The sequence below is a fragment of the Vulpes lagopus genome, chromosome 13, assembly GCF_018345385.1.
Source record: "Vulpes lagopus strain Blue_001 chromosome 13, ASM1834538v1, whole genome shotgun sequence".
NCBI classification, from domain to species: Eukaryota; Metazoa; Chordata; class Mammalia; order Carnivora; family Canidae; genus Vulpes; species Vulpes lagopus.
Window position 1 is genome coordinate 26,220,606 of NC_054836.1, and position 23,282 is coordinate 26,243,887.

The 23,282-nt window shown below is 35.4% G+C and overlaps 1 protein-coding gene and 1 pseudogene across 4 annotated transcripts in view; both read right to left on the reverse strand.

Moving 5' to 3' along the window:
- Positions 1 to 23,282, reverse strand: part of THSD7A (thrombospondin type 1 domain containing 7A) — a 423,880-nt gene that overhangs the window by 176,277 nt on the left and 224,321 nt on the right. For 3 of the 4 annotated variants that reach the window (XM_041727876.1, XM_041727874.1, XM_041727877.1), the window contains exons 4-5: positions 20,649 to 20,830; positions 16,587 to 16,655 (exon numbers count right to left, since the gene is read on the reverse strand). In XM_041727876.1, coding sequence (XP_041583810.1) covers positions 16,587 to 16,655; positions 20,649 to 20,830 — 251 coding nt within the window. The remainder of the gene's footprint in view (positions 1 to 16,586; positions 16,656 to 20,648; positions 20,831 to 23,282) is intronic. The other variant, XM_041727875.1, reaches the window with a different exon arrangement.
- Positions 13,991 to 14,609, reverse strand: LOC121474773 (annotated as a pseudogene).

Below are 23,282 nucleotides of genomic sequence, written 5' to 3' on the forward strand. Positions count from 1 at the left end.
TAATTCTAGTCTAAATTCTCTATTTAGTCCTCTATAGTTATTCTTTAATTTCTCCCTATACTTTGTCAGGATCAGGTCTACCTCATGAATATTTGCTTAATTAATTCACCCAACAAATGTTAATTGAGCACCTACTATATACCAGACATATACTGTATACCTGGGGTGCTTAGGATTAAGCAGACAACAAAACAGACAAAGGTTTTTGCTTTCCTATAGTTAGCATTCTCATAAAGGGAGTGGGGAAACATAAGATGAACCAGAAGCTTAGTAACTAATAACTGACACAGTATGGTATAAGCAAAAAGTGCTATGAAAAAAGAGGGGCACCTGGGTGGGTCAGTCAGTTAAGCAAGTATCTGCCTTCAGCTCAGATCGTGATCTCAGAGGCCTGGGATTGAGCCCAGCATCAGGCTCCCTGATCAGTGGGGAGTCTGCTTCTCCCTCTCCTTCTGCCCCTCCCCACCATTCCTCTTTTCTGTGTCTCTCAAAGAAATAAATAAAATCTTTTAAAAAAAGTGCTTTGAAATAAAGAAAAAAAGAGCAAGGCTCTAGGAGTATGTGTGTGGGAGGTGGGATACAATTTTAAATAGAAGGGTCACATCTAGCCTTCTTTTTTTTTTGGATTTTATTTATTTATTCATGACACACACACACACACACACACACACACACAGAGGCAGAGACACAGCAGGCTCCATGCAGGGAGCCCGATGTGGACTCGATTCCAGGACTCCAGAATCATGCCCTGGGCCGAAGGCAGGCACTAAACTGCTAAGCCACCCAGGTGTCCCTCATTTAGCCTCTTCAAGAGAGAAATATTTGAGATAAGGCTGAAAGGAGGGGATGGAGTTAGCCAAGCAAATGTCTGTGGATAAAGCATTCCAGGACAGCAAAGGAAACCATGTACCTGGAGTGAAAGGAGCAAAAGGCAGAGGAGTCAGAGATGGGATCCAGCAGTCAAGAGAGGGTAGAGAGACTGACTTTTACTGGGAGTGAACTGTAGCAGGGCTTTGAGCAGAAGAATAACACAATCGTTCTTTTAAGATATAAAAGTGCTCTGCTGCTGTGTGCAGAGTCAATTGTGAGAGTGACATGGGACACAGGGATATATATTAGGAAGCTATTGCAATAATTCAGGCAAGAGATCATGATCCAGACTAGGGAGTGAAAATGGAGATGTAGTGGTCAGATAAATATTGAAGGGAAAGCAAGTATAATCTCCTGAGAAGTGAGTCTTGAGAACAAGAGAGATAAGAACCAAAAATGACCCCAAAGAATTTGATTAAAGCAATCAATGCCCAGCCCTGGGTTGTCACTGCAGTTTCTCCTTGTTCTTGACTTAAACTGTGATCACTCTATTCTCTCATACTGCTCACTCAGAAGATCAGGGTCCTGTGCTCTATACATTTCAAAGGACAGAAATCCCCTCTGTTTCTTCTTCCTGTACCTCCAATTCTTGCCCTACTCTGTTCCACCTCCAGTTAACCTACCCATTCCTGCAGCTGCCAGCTGAATCAGCAGGTGTGGACTAAATGTCTGGTTTGACATTTAAATAGCAGAGTTTCTTGACACTTTCAGGGTCTCCCTTTAGACTATAACGTGAGGGCCACTAATGTTCACCCTACTCATGGTTTAAGACACATAAAATAGATGTTAAGCCTCCTTGGAAAAATAGCAGTAACATTTCTGGGATTTTTATTTAAGTCTAGCATGTATTTTTTAAAAACAAACCTAAAAGGTCAAACATGACTGAGTTACAACATCACCTGTTGGAAAATGTCATCAATGTAACCTTAGAGCTTTCTGGAATTTGACAAAGTTACTGGATTCTGAGGTAGTGGAACAGAAATCAAGACTTTTATAATCGATGCTTAACCTTACCAACAGTGGCTTTCTGATTTTCAGGCCATGCAACAATTTATGGTAGGGATGACGGATGATGACAAGGTTTTGTTTTGTGTTTGACAAGGGTTGTTTTAAGGAAGGAGACTCCTGGGTACCATCCCCAGTAATTCCAATTCACTACATTTGGATTGGAATCTAGGAACGACCTAGGAATATGTATTTTCAACAAGCACTTCAGCTGATTCTGACGCAAGTAATGCTCATAGTACCCTCTGAGAAACACACCTATGGAGGACTGGATGCCATAGCACCATGGCACTAAATGCTTACTTTTTAGAAAATGTTATGTACATTCCAGAACACAGCTCCATACACTTTGGTAAAGAATTGCTTGCTATTGTTTTTGGTCATAAGAATATCAAGAATTATTTCTCCAGTGGTATTTTATTTTTCCTACTGGTGACATATTTCTTCCTGGACATTTTTCTAAGCCTAAATCCACATTTTTATTTATGGCAGCATATAAACTGGGTTTGGATACTTTCCCCAAGCATACATTATACTCTTTTTAAATAAAACTGCTGAGAAGAATGATACTGGTGATTCAAAAACATCTGCCACCGTAGACCTCACACCTCCCTAGGAAATCTGCCTGGAGGTTGGATATTGGTCATCTCCCTGACTCACTGTTATGGGCTGATAATACTGTGTCTTAGGGAAAAGGGAAAGATTCTTAAAGCAGGTTATCTTGTATATCTTAGATATTAACCTCTTATCAAATTTGTGGTTTGCAAATACCCTCTCCCATTCTGTAGGTTACCTTTTCATTCTGCTGATGGTTCCTTCTGCTGTGCACAAACATCCTAGTTTGATGTAGTCCTGCTCACTTATTTTTGCTTTTGTTGCCTCTGCTGTTCATGTCAAATGCAAAAAACTAACACCAAGATTCATCTCAAGGAGTTTACCTCCTCTGTTTTCTTCTAGGAGTTTTATGGTTTCAGTTCTTAACATTAAATTCTTTAATTCATTTTGAGCTGAATTTTTATTAGTTATTAATGAGCCCTTCTTACATTTTATCTCACAGGTTTTAACTTTTTAATCTCAACTTTATGTCTTTTACATCTATGTTTTCACCGACTTCTAGTCTACTATAGTTACCCCAAATCTTATTCATTTTCATTTTCATTTTTTATTCTAATGGAATTTTAAGTATTCTATTTATTACCTCATTATTTTTTTCTCTAAATCTTTCCTTGCAATTTAGAAATTCTACTCCTAATCTCTTCTACTATTATATTTAAGTTTCTTGTTCTCATATATTTCAGACTTCTTTCCTCTGGACAGCAAAAATGTGCTGTATGTGCAGCAGGGTCATCTTTCACTTTGTTGACTTTGTTTATTCCCAAAGCATCTCTGAGTGTTAAAAAAAAATGGAATGGACTGTTTTTTTCACATTATGCATCATTCAGAGTTTACATGGAGAGCTACTTGTTTTAAAATTTATTGAGTCTGACACAGAGAATCACTCAAAGTAGAGAAAAATACATCAAGCAAGGAGGGACTCTAGGCAAATGGGTTGGGGAGGGCTTTAAGCTTCTGGCTTCACCTTGATGAGAGACCAGGTGGTATACTACCTGAAAAAGAACTTTTGAGATGGTATTTAGGAGCGGATCCAAAACCGGGTATCTGGTCTCACAGGTATTTAGCCTAGTTCTTGTATTTGCATGTCATGATAATTTCTATCTCTGTTCTTGATGGATTCATCAAATGACCTTCTTGGCTTTTCTCAGCTCCTTTCTCTGGTCAGAGGAGAGTTTCTCTATGGGCTCAGCTGCATTTCAGTTGGGAAGCCGCAATGATTTATAAAGATTGATATGAAATCAGCTGGCATTAAATAGATCCGAGAACACAAATATAAGAAAGGGAAGAACCTGGTATTCCTTTGAAGACAGTTTTGGTTTTACTGGATACAGCTCTTTGGAAATGAGGAAATGGTGGAGGGTCCACAGATCCTTAATTTATCACCCAAATGAAAATTGGGATGTGATTCTGGAGGAAGGCTGAGAACTGGGCTTGAAGGCACTCACTCAGTGCTCAAGGTCTAAGCTAGAATTGTGGGAATGTTTTGCCTTCACAGAACTTTTATTGAATTACACACTTTTCCCCCCTTTGTTGAGTGGAAATTTATTCTAAATCATAGGCCGTACTTTATATTTTAAATCATATTGATTGAGACCTTACTATATGCCTGGCATGATTCTAAGTGCAGTATATGGATTCTCTCATTTAAAATTTTGACAGGTTTTAGTATTTCCATTTTATAGAGAAGGGAACAGGTTCACAGAGAGGGTAATAATCTGTTCAGTATCACATGGCTCAGGCATTCTGTTTTCATAATCTATACTCTAAACTGCTTGGTAATCATTTCTCTCAGCTTTTATTTTTCTGAAGATGTTAGTTTGTCATGCCTAGTGTTGACAAATATATTCACCATCTATAGAAATCTGACAATTATTTTCAGTGAAGACACTGTTTCATTGTTCTATGGCCTAATCATTGTCTCCAATGAAATTTCAATCCTCATTTGTTATCTTTATTCACATGTACATATCACATGTTTTTTTTTCCTTTTGCTGCTTTAAAAATACTCTATCTTTAGATTAAACAATTTGAGCATAATGTATTTTTGCTATTATTATCTTTGTATTTATCCTGCGTGGGGTTTGCTGAGCTTCTTAAATCTGTGATTTGTTCTTTTTCAATAAATTTAAGAAATTTTTGGCCATTATTTCTTCAAAAAGGTTTTCTGTTAGATTAGGCTCTCTCCTCTAATATCATTAATACCTTGATACTATTTCATCAGTCACTGAGTCTCTGTTCACCTTTTCCCAGCTCAGTCTCCTTCCTCTTTGTTCTTCAGATCTGATAACTTCTACTGATCTGTCTTCAAGATCACTTAGTCTTTCTTTAGCAGTCTCCCAATTGTTAACCCAAGTCAATAAATTTTTTATTATAGATTTTTGTTATATTCTTGAAGTTCTATATTTTTATAATGTCTACTTCCTCAAACTTCCATCCGTTTGTGTCCCAAGACAATCTTATCCTTTAAATCCCTCAATGTATGTGTAAGTTTCTTAAAGTCTTTGCTTGCTAATTCTAATATCTGGGTCATCTTAAGGTATTTTTCTATTGATGTTTTTCTTCATGATGGGTCTTTTTATTCTAATTCTTTGCACATGAAGTAACTTTTTAATCACTGGACTTCATGAATGGCATGTTGTAGAGTCTGGATTATGTCATTTTCATTTTTAATTTTTTTCTATTTTATATCTTCCTTTATAAGTTTTGTTCTGTCACACAGTTAAATTGCTAGAAAATCCTCCTTATCCTTATAGGTTTGGTTTCCTTTGGATTAAGGTTTGTTTGGTTCAGATTTGAGCTTGGTTGTAACAGTGTTGTCCTTACCCTGAAGTCATGGTCTTTCAAAGCTCAAGGTGTTTAATGAAAATTCTTCACCATCATAGGGCTGGAACTCTGATGCTTTCCAGCATGGCATTACCTATACAATTACCTTTCAGTCTTCACTTTGCAGTACAGGTCTTCTGCTAGACTTCACAGAGTATAATTCTGTACATGTGCAGCCCAACCATGGGCAAAGTACCTATGATGTATCTCCACATGGACTCCCAGACTCTGCTCTAGTACTTCTAATACAGAACCCCTTTCTCTCTACCCAGCCCTGAAATTTCCAGTCACTTTAGCAATCCAGAACTTAGATGTTGGATGACTTGGTTCAATAACACTTGATAATATGCTTGCTTTCAGTTTTCCTTCTGTCAGTAAAGAGCTTCCAGTAGAAGACCAGAGTGATTGATTACCTCACAACTGTGATCAGAGTCTTTACTGTTTGCTATTTGATGTAAAAAAAGAGGTGCTTTGCATATTTTGTCCAATTTTTAGTTATTCGTATTGAGAGAATTCCAGTTACTTGATTATGGCTTGAAGCAAAAGCCTAACAATAAGTTTGGTTTTCTAAAGATTTAAAGTATTTACTTAGGCTTATTATTTAGAGGTTTTGTGATGTTTTTCTAAATACACATCTTAGAATATTCATCTCTCTGGCTATTAGAAGGAGAAATTTTGCTCAAGTAACACTAGTTGCTAATCATATGTATCAATGCTTGGGGGTCATTACTAAGTCCATTTATTCATCTATTCAGTGAACACTTGTTATATATTATCTATTTTGTGAGTGATATTTTTCCCCTAAGTAGCTTGAAGGGATTTATTAACACATCTATTTAACAGATCATGCAGCTTGAACTATTCTCTAATGTTGTTTTAAAACATTTATTTATTTTGTCATTACAAGAGTGTGTGCAGGGGAGACAAGCATATCTGACTGTTATGATTCAAGATGTCAAAGAGAAAGATCAACATATAGGAGTTGGTCCCTCAGAGAATTTGGTATATATATTTTGGTATATTTGGTGTGTGTGTGTGTGTGTGTATGCAAATAATACCCTGGTAATCCAAATAATATTATTCCCCAGTTATAGTCTCTCACATCACCGTATTTTAATCTTCTACATAGTACTTATTGCTACCTGTTATTTATTTCATTTGCTTATAGTCTCTTTCCATAAAATATAAACTCTGTGACAGAAGGAATCTTGTCCGTGTTATTCACTTCTCAGTTTTTAGCATTTAAACAGTGTTTACACATAGAAGGCACTCAGTAAATTTTGGTCTAATAAATGAATGACCTTCTGCCATATAAAATTGAAACATGGGCATTTTCATACATGTATAGCTTTATTATCATGAAATAGGAATAATCTTAACAGATCATTGGCTCTGAGACCTACCTGCTATTTAAAAGAAGGCACACATTCTAAAACCAGTATCATTGAAATAGTTCAAGCTGCATGATCTGTTGAATAGATGTGTTAATAAATCCATTAAAGCTACTTAGGGGAAAAATATCACCCACAGAAATATCACTTTTGCCCAACGTTAAACTGGCTTACAATTAATAACTCTAACTCAATGGCACAATGGTTACTATCACAAGCTCTCAGGAGCCAGACATTTTGATCTACAATCCTGAATATGATATTTATTAGCTAAGTGCCTTGGTAAAATAATTTAATTCCTCTGTACCTCAACATTATATAAATATAGTATTTACTTCATAGATTTTCAGTGAGGGTCTAATAAGCAAATAAATGTAAAAGAGAACAATGTCTCACATAATTCTCATACTATTATTATTATTTCAAGTTAATTCATTTAATTCCATAGATTTATTCTAGGGAGTCAGTTTATCTTGAAGAAGATACTGGAAAGGTAAATTGCTTCTTCTAAGAGATGGCATTATTGTTGAAGGCAGATCTCCCTTCCATGTGTTTCAGATTTTTGTTATGGCTTATAAGCTATAGAATAGATTTATGACCTTTAATTTTCCTTTATCTATGCCTAAAGTTTTTCCTTGCCCTGCATCTCGTTAGGCATGGATTCATCCTTCTGTTCGAAGTGAGATAATATTTTATTCAAGTTTATGTCTTTGTCAAGCCTTTCGATTTTCCTTTAGGAATGCTAATCCTTTCCTCACCCAGATGATGACTGCAAAATGTGTCCCTGCATTTAACTGCACCTAAATAGAAACCAGAATAGCGGTACTCCAGATCCTTGTGTCAGGGGATGTAAGGGAACTCTCTGCCTCTCAATATCTATCAAAGCTCTGAGGAGGGTTGCCTGAGGGAATAGCTGTGCATCCATTTGTTTAGATATTCTCAACTCTATCCCTGGGTTATCTTGCTTAGCAGAGACCTATAAATCTGTACTATATCACATCAATCCTCACTGATTTGCCTTTCCTGAGTTACACTTATATTTAAGCTAATGGCCTACATTGAGGAAAACTGCTTTAATAAAAAGCTTCCATATAAGATTCATTGTGGTATTTATTATAAAAATGTTAATAAGGGTATAATTTAATATAGTTACAGTGTCATCTTTATGAAGGTCTACTGGTCAATGTTTTTCAGACTCCAAAACAGAAATTGTTATGCTTTTCCTTTAAAAATGTTTTCTATTGTCTAATGGACACTGTGAATTTTATAAATTATGTAGCATTCCTCTTTGCATGGGCTATTATAAGCTTAGAGCCAAAACTTGTGGTCTTACTTTAAGAAAAATCACAGGATTTTATAGGATACATTTTGTACATTATTTTTTTATATTCATATTGGCATTCACCTACTAGCATTTTTCTTTTGCACCATATTACTCATCCACTTATCCCTAAAATCACTTTATCTCCTTTTACTGTATGCACCTACATAAAACAACATGGAGCATAGGTAATTATTAAAAATCACATATTGAATGCAGGATATTTCTTTTCTAACTGTGCATAGAATAAAAGCTACTTGATGAATTCAAGTCACTCTCAAACCATCAATATGAGTTATTTTCCCATAAAGAATATCTACTATGGGGAAATCTACATATTTTTTATAGAAGACAATCATTACCCTCTCTAAAGCATACTACATACAGCACAAATGCATATTGTTCATGTGAAAACATTGACTATAATTCATAGCCAGCAGCTGCAGGCTTGATTCTGACAGTAAAAAGTCTGGGACAAAAAGCAGATCACATCAGGTGATGATACAACACAGTAAAGGCACCTACTCATTGAACCATATGAAATTGAAAATAGTCTACGGATCTTGACCTGCAAAGAATAGCAATTTCATATGATTCAATATAATACAGGTTCAAATAACCATTGACAAGAATCCACATTGACCTAAGAGAACCATCTCAGGAATAAACTTCTTGGGTTGAATCCTAAAAGGGCTTAAATTATGTTTAATTTTCCTTCAATTTTCTGTTATTAGAGGCAGACCTCTATGGCATTTTTATTTATTTTGTAATAGAGATAACATCAGATAATATAATCCACTTACTTTGTGATTTTGATAAAGTTGTGGACAGTGATTGTACCCTGTCATTTACTCTGAAGCAAATTCACAGAGCAGGGGAGTATTATTAGAGTTTAGATTCTGAAGCAAAACAAACAAACAAACAAAAAAAAACCACAAAAAACAAACAATGACCCAACCAACCAAACAAACAAAAACTGGCTTTGAGTCTATCCTCTGTCACTTACTGTTTTAATAGGTGTAGAAAATTATTCTCCATTTAGTCATGTATTAACGGATAGATATTATCTATCACAACATGTTAGTTTCTTTTCTTATCTCTTTGTTATGCATATATATTTGGAAAACAGTAAGAAATGGATCAAGAGCTATCTTGGTGAAAAACAGGATTTTATTTCGAAGTCTTTTAGAAATTTCTCATGAAGTAGGATACTTAATTGATCCAAGCCTTTGTAATCAGACCTAGCTGAGAACATGTAAAACAAGGACTTTTCTAATAATTCTTTTTGTCTCCATATTGTCATTAATATTATTTGGACAAGAAGAACTAAGTTCTCCAATGCATAAAGCTGTCTAATCAATGTGGTTTTAGATGCCCAGAAATTCTGGGCAGATGGACCAGTGTGGCCTTCTCAGGCTGTAAAACAAGGAAAATGTTCTTTTTTGAGCAACCAAACAATCCCAGGGTTCCTGTAAGTTTTTCCTTCAGAATGCTTGAGCAAGAGTGCTGCTTAAATTTCTCAAAGATTCAGCATCACAAAGTAAGGGAAGCTGTGATTATTCTGCATCTCATAATGCTAGCAGTAAAATTAGTTATATTTCTTTTTAGTTTGGATTAATACAAATAAAGTCTACTCTTTCCAAGAAAGGAGAAATTTTATATATAATGTAAGTACACCACAGAAACTTGGGACATATTGTAAAGAGACTCCATGAATTATATATCCTCTGTTATGTTTCTTAACTAGCAAGGCTGGTATACCATTATGCCTTTGAGACATGTAGATGTTTTAGAGTAAAACTATTTTAACTATCTCTCCTCTTTTCTCAAATTAACCAGAAAAGTAAAGACATAAACAAAAGCAATGAATATTCATTTTGGCAAAAAACAAGTAAAAGGCCTTATGCTAAGATGTGTTTTACATATGTTCTCATTAGCCCTTTGCAGAGGACAGGAAAACAAAGAAGCATAGGAATGAAGTTGGTGAAACACAGAGATGAATCTGAAATTAAACTCTATGAATCAGATGACGGAGAACTCAACATCCTCTGAAGGGTTTTCTTAGTCTTAAAACATTTCTAAACAACACAATCAGCAAATCTCCCCAGGCCTCTGGTAAGAGTGATGGACATTAATACTAAAATTTAGGAGGGAAAAAACACCATGTCCTCCTCAGAAGTTTGAAATACTGATGGTGGTGGCATAAATATCCATGAGAGAATTGTAAAATAATAGAATTATATATAATCAAGTGGTAAATTGTGTAATATAGTCTGAGAAAGCTATTGGCTTTGGGTGAAGAAAGATCGCTGACATCTTATGGTGTGAAAATGATTATTTGAAATAGGAGGAGGTTATTTGGGATAGTTTGGGGACAATGGCTGAAGGGATTTTAATGCAGAAAGTAGAGGAGCATCAAGAAAAAACATGACAGAGATGACAGAGATGTTAACTGGTTTCTGTTGCAACATAGGTAATCCTTATCTTAGAGAAAGTCCTCGTGTATTGGCAGATTCAGTCCAGACTGAATTAAGTCCAGACTTAATTCAGGGCTACATGAGAACATGTAGCTTTGTTGAATATCAAAAATGTGAAATTGTAAAGAAGTACATCGAAACTATCTAATTACAAGAATATAGACAGCGACTTTGAATTATTGAATTATGTTCAATATACAATTTTTTTTCACAAATTACTTCGCCCAACAAGAGGTATTCCAGTTTAATAATATAACAATACGGATCCTGTATTTTCAGTGTATTTTTGTGGGCAATAAATGGTGAAACCTTTCCAAGATGAATCTGTTGTCATGGCTTCCTTTTCCCACTGCTATTCTCCCTGGTTTATTTCCCTTTTTATTGCCCATTGCTTTTAGAAGGAATAAATATTAATGAGTTCCACAATGTAGTTTGTACTCCTCTGTTAACACCGGTGAGAGTAGCTACTCCCTATTGAGCAATCATCAGCAAGGCAGGCAACAGTCAGCCACAAACCATTTCTTTTACATTCTTAGAGAGCAAGAGTGTGCCTCTGAAAAAAAAAATGCTATTCATTCACCAGTACGCATCCCTGAGTGCTTGTTTCAAAATTCCTTCTGGTGCTATCATTCATCTACAGCGCACTGAGAAATAAGTGCTTAAGGGTTACAAAAAGCACATGGTACTACAGTCACTTGACAGTGGCAGGTTATGTGACATCTTGTCTACCATCTTTCTTTCATTAATGGAAGGTTCTTCTCTAACAGCCATGGATGGCTTCATTCTATCTGAGGTTACAGGTATGAAGTAAGATGAAACAGTGTCTGAGAGTGTTAGGTGTTTGACCTCTCCAATTTCCTAGCTTAACTACTAGCAAGGCTTCGTGGTTTTCCAAAGATTTGCAGCCCAGGAAGATAAAACCAGGGCTTGATGAATGAAAGTAAGACTGGTAGAACTAAAAGTTCTACTTCACTTTGGAGGACATCCAGTGACTTTTCCCAGTCACTCCATTTTCCCCGCTCTGCCCTCCCGAACTGTGGAAAACCTCTTTTCTGGACATGCATGCCTTTGTTTCTGAGTCTCATCTTAAGGCAGTGATTCTCTTTGGATCTAACAGAGACCAAAAATCTGTTACAATTTGGGACAGATTTATTGAGAAGCCTATGAAGCTTAACGTTTAGGGTCCTTCTCATATACACTCCCCATCTGAGACCCTGGCAGAGATCTTAGTGATTTTGTATTTGGAATTTTGCTTTTTAAAAGACTTTTTTTTTTTATAATAACAAGAGTCCCTTAAATTATGTAAGCTTTCAGGTTCTGGAAACCTGGAGCTTCCCTACCCCTATCCTAGTCTCTCCTATAGTTTTGGAAAGGCTTTTAAAAGGACTTTTATGAGCTTTATGGAAAAAAATCAACTCTTGATTATAATCAGAATGGTGCTTATGAAAAAGACAGAGATTCCTAAACCCATTCCAGACTTACAGACTCACAATTTCAGTGGATAACATGTAGAATTGTTGCATTTTCTTAAAGCATCCAGGTGATACTTAAACTACATTCTGAGGATATATACTTCCTGCAAAAATAATTCACCCAGTGAATGAGGGTAAAGGTTCTTTATTAAGGGTGGGCCATGGTTGCAGTGTTCTTTCAGGGCTTAATTGAAGAATCTCAAATGGGTATGTATGTAGAATTCTCTCCATGTCAATCTTGAAGGGTCAGTTCTGAAACCCCAGTAAATAAAACTACAGTTCCAAGGTTATTCTTATGCTATAACCTCCCTGAGGACAGGGATCAAGTCTGCTTTTTTAAAACATTCTATCTTCAACATATAAACCAGTGGTGCAACTTAGTAATTGTTTAGTAAGTATTTACTGAGTGAATGAAGGAATATCAAGTGGGATATTCAAATTTGTAGCACTTCATCAATCAGATTGTGATTGACAGGCAGCCCCGGTGGCTCAGTGGCTCAGCAGTTTAGAGCTGCCTTCAGCCCAGGACGTGATCCTGGAGACCTGGGATTGAGTCCCACATCAGGCTCCCTGCATGGAGCCTGCTTCTCTCTCTGCCTGTGTCTCTGCCTCTCTCTCTCTCTCTCTCTCTCTCTCTCTCTGTGTTTGTCTGTCATGAATAAATAAAATCTTTAGAAAAAAAAAGAGATTGTGATTGACGTTCAGACAAGTAACACTTCGGAGAATGGGCACAGAATAAGTGTAACATTAAGTCACTAATTCCAACTGTTTGTTTCCCACATTAAGCACTTAATCTTTGCATCAACCAAATAATTAACATAGTGTCTTAATAAATTCAATCAATATTGTCACTGTCATGATATCATTATTACTATTGTTTTCTTGTAGACTGGGCATTTGGGACTTATGTTTAAGTATTGTAAGTATTTCATTAGACTTCACGCTGCTAGAGAAATTCCATTGTTTCTAGCATGTTACCATCTCTTTGGGGCATAAAAATTATTTTCCAATGTTTTATCCTTGTTAGCATATTATTTACATATTTTATCAGCATAACATCTATGACTGTTTTAGACACCAACATAGGTAATACATTTTATCCTCTCTAGGTAATAATTTTTTGACATGATTACCTTTGCTTAGGTAATAATGCCCATGTATGACATGCATCTTTCCCACTAGCAAACTGAGGAAAATGAAGGACAGAGAGGGAGAAAGGTTTGATATACAGGTACTCATGAACTTTCACATGTTCCTCTCCTTCCTTTTTAGTTAATTTTTGTCTTTTTCTTTATTCCTTTTACTTTGTCCTTATATAGTGGATGGACTGAAATCTCACTATACTATATCTTAGCATGCATATATCACTATATTGCTTGGAAATTGTCTTTGTTGATTTTGTACATTCCTGTCTTTCATAAAATCTAGAAATTTTTCTCATTTTTTCTAGTCATTCCCTTATTTTGAACCTTCTTCTTTAATTCTGCATGACTTACTTCACTTTTATTCTCAACTCCTATTTTCAATGTTGCATTTTGAATAATTTCCTTCCATTTGTCTTGAGCTTATTAGTAACTGTTGAGCTCAATCTGTCTAATCTGCCCATTTACTTTCAGTAAAAGTACTTTTCAGTTCTAGAACTCCTTTTTATTTATTATTTTTTTAAAAATCTGGTCTTTTTTGATTGTGACTTATTGTATTTAATGTTTTAATTTTTCTCTTTACATCTTTAGTAAGTTCTAGCATATATCATTTACGGTCTCTAACTCCTATTTCCAATATTTTCAACATTGCAAGTCTAACCTTAATATTTGTTAGGTATTTAAAATCCTGTTTAAAATGGATTATTTTTTTCCTCATGTACTTTGCAGTTTTGATTGTACAGTTTATCTGGGGAATTACTGTGGTTAAGGTATTCCCATCTTCAGAGTTTGGGCTTTTACTTATGTCAGGAAATCTGGTAACACCATTGGCCTAATGCCATTTCTTTTGTTTGTTTGTTTTGTTTTGTTTTGAGTGGCATGGAGTTTTTTAATTTGGAAGGCAAAAAGGTTACACTTAATGGGAAGCAGAGGTCATGTTAATAAATGCCCATTACAAAGCTGCTCTAACACAGAAGCAAGGAAACTTCTCTGGGCTCTCCACCTACATTCGAAATCAGAGTTGGTAGTTGCGTATCAATCTGAAGAAAATCCACATGTCCAAGTTGCCATCTCAAAAGTTCTCATCCAAGGGAAATCAAAAAGTGAACATTCTTGTAGTTTCCCACTCCCTAATTAAGTAAATGGGAATAATTCAGCCAACGAAGTTCATTACAACAAGGTGCAGGATGGTGCTTGCAAACAGAAAATCAGCAAAGGCTCGCTCTGGGGGATGCCTTGGAAATCTGCTTTGTTCTGTGGGTTGATCTGTATTCTTAGGCAAACTGCTAGGATGAAGCTCCCCACACAAGAGATGAAGCCCGAGACAAAAGAGTTGAAGGGGAAGGTCCCCACGAGGAGACAATAACCGAACTGCTGCGCCCTGGTCAGCAGTATGTACAGGAGGTAGCGTCAAGCAACTTCAGGCGCTGAGGAGTGGAGCTCAAGTACTCTTCTAGGAACTGCGAGATAACCCACACTACCAACGTTGACATGACTACACACTTGCTTCTCTTCTCCAGCCTATGCCCCCCAAACTCCCGGTGAAACCCCCTACATGCCATTTCTTATATTAATTTCTCAACTTCGTGATCTTTGAACAGAAATTTGAAACTTAACTAACTAGTAGTGAGTACAGGCCCATGGCTGGAATTCGTAGGAGAGGGTTATTCAGACTGAGGTTGAGGCTGATTGTGGTTCCTTTGTGTTCTTCCTTTGTAGATAAATTGAGTTTCTCTACTCATTTACTGGTGCAATAGTAAGTGATAAAGTGATACTTTATCACTTGAAGAGTGATAAAGTAAAGCAGTATTTCTGCTTGTACTCTGTTTTTGGCTGAAAATTTTATGTCATACCCCTTAACTGGCATCACTCCTCCTGAATCCCTGTAATGGATAGCCCTCCTCCTGTATGTACCATCACTGCCTGAGGGCAACCATGGAAAGTATCAGGTCAACCTTCTTGGTTTGTTTTGGGAAATCATTTAGTTAATTAAGACCTCAGTTCTGCTCTTAGAAGCATTTAAAACATTACTGTATACTGTCTAGGTCTTCTGTAAGGGGTGATTTTCAGCTATTCTAATCTGCCATATTGCTGGAAATGGAACAGAAGAGTCATTTAACAGGTATTTTTAGGCAAATAAAGTTAAATAGTGTGCATAAGGATTCAAGGCCAAGCAGAAAATGAGACTTCTGGATTAAATGTCCAGGGTTCTTCTGAAAGTAGCCTTAAGACGGAAAATTCAAAAGAGTTTTTTTAAGCGATGTATGTAGCTAGAAAAGAGAAATAAGATAAAGATGTTCTCTTAAACGAGTGGCCAAACTGAAACAGTGCATGACTTTTGACTTTCCTCATTTGATCTAACAACTAGAGCATGTTTCCTGTATTCAAAGTCAGAGGTGTGAATAATTGTTTATTCAGGGATGAAGGTTGTGTATGATAGCACCTTGCTGATATAAAGAATCCCTTAAGCATATCTGAAATGTTCAAGAAATAATTTTCGGACAAATTAAGGAAAAATGCATAGCATTTTACAAAGCGGAGAGTAAATATGTCAAACAACAAATGTTTATTAAATGTTGACTAAGTCAAAGGTATTATAAGTCCTTTTTCATGTTAGAATGGCTTCCAAGCTGTCTCATTTTATTTATTTGTATATATATTTACATATATATTCTTTTGATTGCTTTTTTGGTTGAATACTTCTTGATATCTCATTAGTAAGCTCTTTCTCTGATAAAAATCCTTAGTTACCTTGGGGGTAGACCACTGACCAGCTTAATCTAATTCCCAGCATGTAAGTTTTTATTAGCTTCTATCCCAGCGGCTGACACCTCTTGGCAACTCACTTTCTATTTTGTTATCTATTCATCACAAATTTCATAGGGTTAACAGCCCTTCTCTCCCACAAAATATCCTGAGAAGTAATTTCCGAGAGATATCTGATATTTTCAGGTATTTCCTATGTTTTAGTTATTCTATAATTGTATCACAGTACTTTTTACATCTACTACATTGGTGTAAACTGTTTCCAAAAGGTAGCTGTGGTGTGACTTAGTTCTTTTTCAATTATCTTATTAAGATTAGTAAAGCCCAATATGAACACTTTTCACAATTTGACAAATTGTGAAAAGTGTTCATATTTTCATTAACTTATTTCAACAAAAGTGTTCATAAACCAAATTTTATATATTTGTATATATAATTATGGTATCCTAGTGACATTTTTAAGTCAATAAATTTAAAAATCTTTTTATGTTTTTCTATAATTTACATCTACCTAATGATGCTATTATAGAAAGTCAAGAATCAGGAATGCACTTCTATCTCAGAGGTCAGCTTTGATACATTTCTAGAAAAACAGTAAAAGTAAACCACTATCTTTCCTAGACAGTTTAAGAATTCTATCAGAAAATGTATAATATCTAATACACATTTCTGATTGAAATGGCATGTAAAATGTTCTCACCTACCTGTTATTTCAAAAGTGATGGATAGGAAAGGTGCAGCACTAGACTTCGACGTACTCTGATATTTACTTTCTGAAATAACAGGGAAACAGCACCATAAGCACAGCCTTTTTTTTTTTTTTTTCCAAAATAGATTTGACTAAGTGGGCTAGTTTGTGGAAACTGTGGATAAACGACTATAATTATAAATAATCTGCATTCCATTTAAAGATGGTGACTATTTTATTCTCCCTATTTCTTTGCAGAACAAGGGAAAATAGAACTCTTTATTCACCTTTCTGTCTACCCATTCACAGTTCAACTATCCTTCCTCCCTTCCTTTTTTCCTTCTTTTCTTCCTTCCTTCCTTTCTTCCCTCCCTCCATCCATCCATTATCTTTCCATTGATCCTCCTTTCTGCTGGTTTATCTTATTATATGCCATCATACAGGCTCATTATCCAGGCTGTTTTTCTTAATAATCTCAAATCCCACAGGCCTTACCCAGATTTCAGTGTGGATTTTTTTTATATGTTTTCTATAAAATAATGTTCTACAGTTTCCTGATAAATACATTATATCACAGAAAGTTTCGTGGTGCTTTATAACCAACACTCTTGGTTTCCCTTATTTAAAAACATGTTTAATCTGTATCAAAAGAAAGAATGTCTTGATTACTATAGCTAAAATCTACTTTCATTTCACTTTGAGCCTTCTAAACAATCAATTCCTATTCATGCATCCAATGATCAACAACATTTTCACCAGCTTTCTAGCTACTGCTAACTTCCCCATGGCAGGGGCCCTTCCTGTCATATTCTGATAAGGGTAGATTTCATGTTAGCATTAGCTGAACACTCTTTACAGTCTGCTGGAATTCTGACCAGCCTGCTGGACAGAAATTGTCCATGGTTTTACTACTAACTCTTCTTGGTAGAAACTTGTCAAACTTTTCTTCTAAAGAAGTGGTAATTTTGCTCATCTGAAAGTTGTCAAGATTGGGAGGGATATCTATGGTCTATAGCAATATATGAATAAAATGTGGATACTCTTCAAAATCATGTAGATACATTTTTCTTCTTGTCTATAGACACTATCACCAACTTAATAAATATTCTCATGTATAATTCAACTGACACAGACAGGATACTAAGTTGTAAATATAATACATTATACTTTGCGACTACTTTAATAATACATATTTTGATTTCCTGGAAATTATACATATTAGCTTCAGGGAGGAGAATTTTTATGGCTCAGTGTGGTGTGAGTCTATTAAGAATAGTGAATATACCAATGAATAAAATGATATAATGTGGCCCCCTCCTTGTACTAATGTGGTCATTATCATTCTTCTGTGTAATGTGACATGCCAAGATAATAAAGGGATTTTTTGTGAACTTCATATCACTTGTTTTAAGTAATTTTATATCAAGAAATTTTAAGTTAAAGTATTTTATTTTGGGTTAAGGTATTTTTTAATAGCATGGTTAAATGTGAAAACAAGACATTTATTCATAGAACACTTAGTGAGAATCTACAAAAGCAATTGTTCTTCATATTAACCACAATATGAATTGCTCTTGGGGTAGGTTGTTCATTGCTACACAATCAGGATTACTTGAGATCAGTACCTTCTTATTAGGATTGATTGAAGGAGTTATTTCGAGAACTTTCCCTCTCTTTATCAAGTAAACTTTCATTCTTTTGTATTTATTAAAGGAAAATAGAATGTGAGCAATCCTCACAGCCCACAGCCTAATTATTCTCCATTCACACATATTTATAGTCTTTACATTTCACCCTTGGGATGCTGGCATATTGAATAAGTTTCCCATTGGGAAATGTTAAGTGCTTCTGGGGAGGGGGTATTCATAAAGCCTAACTTCTTAGGAAAAAAAGCTGTAACTTTTAGGGAGAATTAACTGTTTTTACAAAGACTATATGGAGCTTATTAGTATTCTTGGTATTTAAAATGAAAGGACACAAATTCCTAAGGTATTCATGTTATATATTTATATGGTAAATATTAATATTAAGCAAATCAATTATTTCCTTATCCATGGGTCTTTGCTTTGGTATTTGCTTTAGTCCAACAGATGCATCGTAACAACCATATTCTTTGTGTTTTCCTTTTTCTCTGTGACTTTTATTTTTGGTGCTCTGCCATGCTTTCACAGAGATAGGGAGAGTCCATGACAAAATGATTAAAAAAAAATACCTAGTTGCAATTCAGAATTCTGAGGGATCTTTTGAAAGTAATAACCCACAGGACATAATTGACATTCAGAAACTAAAATCTGATCTACTTCTAGCAATGAAATTATACTACTCTGAAAGGACTGCTATAATAAATCCACCTAAGAGTGTTAAAAATGTAGCCATTAAAATAGCCAAAAAATATTAATGTACTAACATTACATGTTTTATGCTACTTCCTTCCAACCTCAAGATACATTAGTAGTAAAATGTATCCCTAGGCTAGATTCCTAAATGAGTTGACATGCTACGTAAAGTTAGTGGCTGCAAAACAATTAAATTTTGCAAGTTGCAAATGCAGAATTTCAGTATTGATTTTCCATGAGTCGTTACTCACACCACTCATTTGGGGGGAAGGCAGAGGAGTCATCTCTTCTTTTGTTTATTTGAAACAGCCATTTCTGTTGGTTCTTTCCCTTCTCTTCTAGTCATCCCTCACCAGATTTTCTCTCTGAATATTCTCATTTTTGAGGTCTTTATTCTTATTCTTTTCCCTTTCCAGCCAACATATTTGCTGGAAAATACTAACCTATCCTATTTACAACTTGCCAAATACAACATACTCATCTTGCTTGGCAGGGTTTCTCTTTTGTTTTTGCTTTTCCTTAATGGTGTGCTTTAATACATGCTGTCTCCTCTGCCTGGAATAAAATTCCTCTTGCATTCTTGACCCACGTACTATATGGAATGGGTGTGCCATCACTCAGCTACAGTGCCACTTCCTCTAAGTTTCTGTTTCTATGATACCACTGCAGTTATTCTAAAACTCACATTATAATGCTTTCATATTGTATTATTACTATTGGTTTGTTTGTGTGTCCTCATGGTAACCACATTCCTGATACAAATTTGTATTGGTATTTCCATCCTCACTACCTTACACAATTTTGGGAACTCTGTTGGCAACTAATAATAAATATTTATTAAACAGTCTAATGACAAGAGCCCTGCTATTCCTCAAGGAGGGAAGATAAGAAGGTCTACTCATAACATTGCTTAAAAACATTCCTATTTGTGGGAACTTAAGAGCAACTAATTGAATATAAACTTGATCCAATAATGATTAGAATTTTAGAGCAATATTAATATATACTACATATACTTTTGGCATAATGGTCATATTGGACTCACTTATCCTTTGGCACACTTACCATATCTGGTCCTCAGATTGAGATTTAACCAAAATGTTCTAAGATATGTTTACCAGTCAGAGGGTTTAATCAAAGGGTTTTTTAAAAAGTCATACCTTTGCATTAATTTTTGTTTTCACTGTATTTGTATTCTGCACTTATTCTGTACTTATTTCATTTAAATTCAAATTGAAAATTTCACCCAATACCATAATTAACTTGTTTTTCAACCATATCACAAATAGCAAAAGGGGTTGCTCACAAGCAGGTTTTACATTTCATGTAAGAGAACTCTTGACTTGAGAATACATATAAGCATTTTATATATATATTTATAAGATACTTTATTCTATTTTTAGAATTAAATACTCCTGCTAACTTTTGACTCAATGCCTGCAGTCAGAAAATTTAAAGAGACTTGTCAGTAAATCAGAACTGACCACACAATTGGATTAAAATTTTTTTACAACCAAAATTTAAATTACTGTTCACTGTAGTGGATATCAACCATGAAGATGTGAACAGAATTATGGCTATTCATGTTCCAAATATATCTATACATCTATCTATCTATCATCTATCTATCTATCTATCTATCTATCTATCTATCTATCATCATCTATCTATCTATCTTCCTGCAGGATGAGTCCATGCTCAGTCTCCATTTATAAGTCCTTAAGAAGAAGAAGACAGTTTACCTTCTTTGTCCTTGTGGGTGTTTAAGTGTGAGAGGAGGTTTTCATTGGCCTGCACGCAGTATACCTCTCGTGTCTGGACTCCTCCTCCACAGAGGGCTGTCTGGTTGCCCCGCCTCTTGTCCTGCTGACTGAGCAAGGGGTCCACACGGCACTCCGCCCACTCTGTAGTTCTCCAGCCATACCTACAGAAAGAAAATGCTGGCAGTGGCAACCACGTTTATTAAAACTTTGCTCTGCTCTTCTTATATTTTTTTTTCTTAAGAAAATTAATCTAGAAACCACTTCCCTCTGAATCAGTCATAGACTACTACATCTGTGGTGCAGATTCAATTTCTTCTTTATCTTCAGCAGTGCTCCATTTGAAAAGGGGTTAAATTTAGGATGATCCTGTTTTAATTGCAATTACTGGAAGTTACTTATAAATATTTTATGAAAAGAGAGCATAATGCTGAAAACATAAAATTTTATGTTCAATTAAGCTGAACTCAGCCTTGCCCTTTCTAGATGCTTATAAACAAAGGAGGATTGAAATCTGAGAATGGAAAACATTCTAAATGACGATCCACCCAAACATTTGTTTTGCCTTTAATAAAATGCATGAAAATTACTACTTCATACTGGATCAAAATTATAATTGTGTGTTAGGATTAAAAAATATAACATAACAATTCAGAGTTTTCTCTTTATTGTCAAGAATGAGTGTTTTTTTCTGTAGCACTGAGAATCCCTGATGAGTGCCTGATGAATGTTGAAAAGAGCTGACGTTTCTAATCAGTGGAACACAGGAAAGACGATCTGTGGTTCTAAATTAAAGCTCCAATCAACATTATGATGTGAAAGAAATGTCGGGGGCTTGTCAGCCCAACTCGTGCTTTAAGGAGATAGCCAGGGAACCATTTCCCGATGCCACTAAAGATAGAAAGTGATGGCATTTCTCCACCTCGAGGAAAATGGATATTCTAAAAGCATAAAGAAAATGGCTCATGTAGCACTTTGTGTCACTTTAACCAAGATGCTTCCTCAGTAATCAGATTAACAGCCAACACAGGTACAAATGGAGGTGCTAATGTTCATCTCAATTAGACAAAAAAGTTAAAGGGCCCTCTAGATGTCTGATCTAGGTGACTTGCTATGTCAATGGTAGAGTTTCATGACAGTGAAACTGACCTTCCCATCCATTTTTTTTTTTTTACAAGTGGCTGAACACAGGTGCAGGAACATCTTGACATATGTTTATAAAGGAAGTACAGCACTCAGGTAAATGAAAAACAGCATAGATAATTAATGCCTTGAGTGAAAGGGTGGGGTGAAGGGAGACAAGGAAAGTCAAACCAAACAAGTCATTCCTTAGAGGAATTAGAATTTAAAAAATTATTTTTTATAGAATGGTGTGCAAATATAGGCCATTCTAGGATTACATTTTTCCTAAATTAAATTGGTTACACATCCTAAAATAAAAATGCTACCCTTCAAAAAGGGAAAGAAAAAAGAGATTGAGAATATATATTTATTTTGTTAGTAGTATTTGAATATCTCAGAGGATAAGGAATGAAACATCTAGCTAAAAGGAAAAAAAAAAACCCTCAAAGGAGAAAAAACATGGAGATCCTGACAAGTTCCTCAAGCCTGTTACAGAGAGAGAGGAACAAAGGTCAGTGGGACAAGCAGAGAAGTTAGGAAGGAAATTCCGTGCAGTTTGCAGTCATTTGTTACATCAGGAGAGAATAGATGATTTCAGAGTGCTGAGTAACTGAAGGTCTCATGTAAATCATCACTGTCTTTGCTATCACTTGTTATTATTGTTTGAAGCAGTAGTAGTAGGATCAATTTTCCTCCTCACTGATTTGTGAGGTTTGCATTGTGTGCGTGTTCTTTAAATGTTTGAAATATTCCAGAGAAGCTCTCAGTGAAGCTTCCACCTACCTCGGAGAAACTAAGATTCTCCAAGTTGTTTTATAAATATTCTATATTCAGACTAAGCTGAAATGTATTTATTGCCAAGATAATTCAGAGAAATGTCTTGGAAATATTTTTTAAGGATAAAAAGGATTATGGTATGCTGCTGAATGTTTCACAATCAGTATTATTTCACCTGAATTCAACAAACATTAATTAGGCACTTACTGTGTGCTGGGCCCTGTAATGTACACTGGTGACAAACAAAGCCAAACAAGGTAAATAATCCTGTCCTCAAATAGCTTAAAGTCTCATTCTTTTGGTGTAGTATCTTACCCTCTTCAACAGGATTTGTTATCTATAGCATTGAATTTTAATAGGCTTTGCTTCATAAGCAACAGGAACCTGTCCTCTGAAAGTTTATTTTATGTTATAGAATGGGGATTGACAAACTAAGACCCAAGAACCAAATCCAACCTGTCCACTGTTTCTATAAATAATGGTTTATTGGAACATAGCCACTTATTTGTTTATATTTGATCTCCCCTCCAATGGTACTGTTGAGTCATTGCCACAGAGATACATGTGGCCCATAAAGCCTAATATACCATTTTCCCCTTTACAGAAGAAATCTATCAATCTGTATTACAGAAAATATATGAGAATTGCTGCTAAAATTCTAGACTTCATGGAGATTTGAAAATATAGCTTGCTAAAGACACATTTATTCTGTAAAAG